Genomic DNA, 917 nt, shown 5'->3' on the forward strand with positions numbered 1-917 from the left:
CACCTGGGATGTTGTTGTGGTTTTAGCCCGTGGTTCAGGGTGACCTGGCAGCCTGGTGACTTGGCAGCGTGGTCCCCTCGGAAAGGAAGGAAGGAAAGGGTCCTTCAGGGGCTTCCAGGAGGGTTTCATTCCATCCCTGTCCCGCAGGAGTGCTCGGACCGCTGCTGCAACGCCACCACGTGCCAGCTGAGAGAGGGAGCCGAGTGTGCCCGAGGGGAATGCTGCCAGGACTGCAAGGTACTGCCGCCCGCAGGGGAGCACCTCCGCAGGTTCCTAAGCAGGGGGAGAGCCGGTCCGAGCCCTGGAGGAGCGGCTCAGTCGGTAGCAGAGCGCCGGCCTCTGGATCCAAGATGTGCTGGGAGGCGTTTCCCAGAGCGGGGTGCTGCAGTGCTGCGCTGCCTGGCGAAGCCAGAGCCCCCAGGCAGCGCTGACACCGCTGCTCTCCGTGCAGGTGAAGGCGGCAGGAACGCTCTGCCGGGCCAGCAAGAACGACTGCGACCTCGCCGAGCACTGCAGCGGCCTGAGCGCCGAGTGCCCCGAGGATGTGTTCCAGGAGAACGGCATCTCCTGCCAGCACGGCAGCGGCTACTGCTACAACGGGGCCTGCCCCTCGCACGGCGAGCAGTGCCGGGCGCTCTGGGGCGCAGGTAGGGCCCCTTCCCTGCCGTCCTCCTGCCCCACCAGCTGCGGGATGGGCCTGCAGCCCCCCGGGCCAGCGCATGGCCCGGCTGCGGCCCCTTCCTGCGCCCCAGGCGCTGCCGATCCCAAAGCGGGCTCCGTGTGACCCTTTCCGTGTGTCCCGCAGAGGCGCAGGTGGCTCCCGACGTCTGCTTCAAGCACAACAGCGAGCAGCACGTTCACCTGCACTGCCTGACCGAGTACGGCAAGCAGCCCTGCAGCCCCCAGCAAGGACGGGG

At 68.3% G+C, this 917-nt stretch overlaps 1 protein-coding gene across 1 annotated transcript in view; it reads left to right on the forward strand.

The window, feature by feature from the left end:
* The window catches only part of ADAM8 (ADAM metallopeptidase domain 8), a gene marked incomplete at its 3' end in the record, with an annotated part of 10,620 nt that extends 9,714 nt beyond the window's left edge, over positions 1-906 (forward strand). Inside the window, 3 exon segments of the mRNA XM_031064681.1 lie at positions 148-237; positions 452-647; positions 806-906. Coding sequence (XP_030920541.1) covers positions 148-237; positions 452-647; positions 806-906 — 387 coding nt within the window.
* Positions 907-917: the final 11 nt, after the last annotated feature.

This window comes from Geospiza fortis, unplaced genomic scaffold (assembly GCF_000277835.1).
Source record: "Geospiza fortis unplaced genomic scaffold, GeoFor_1.0 scaffold89, whole genome shotgun sequence".
NCBI lineage: Eukaryota > Metazoa > Chordata > Aves > Passeriformes > Thraupidae > Geospiza > Geospiza fortis.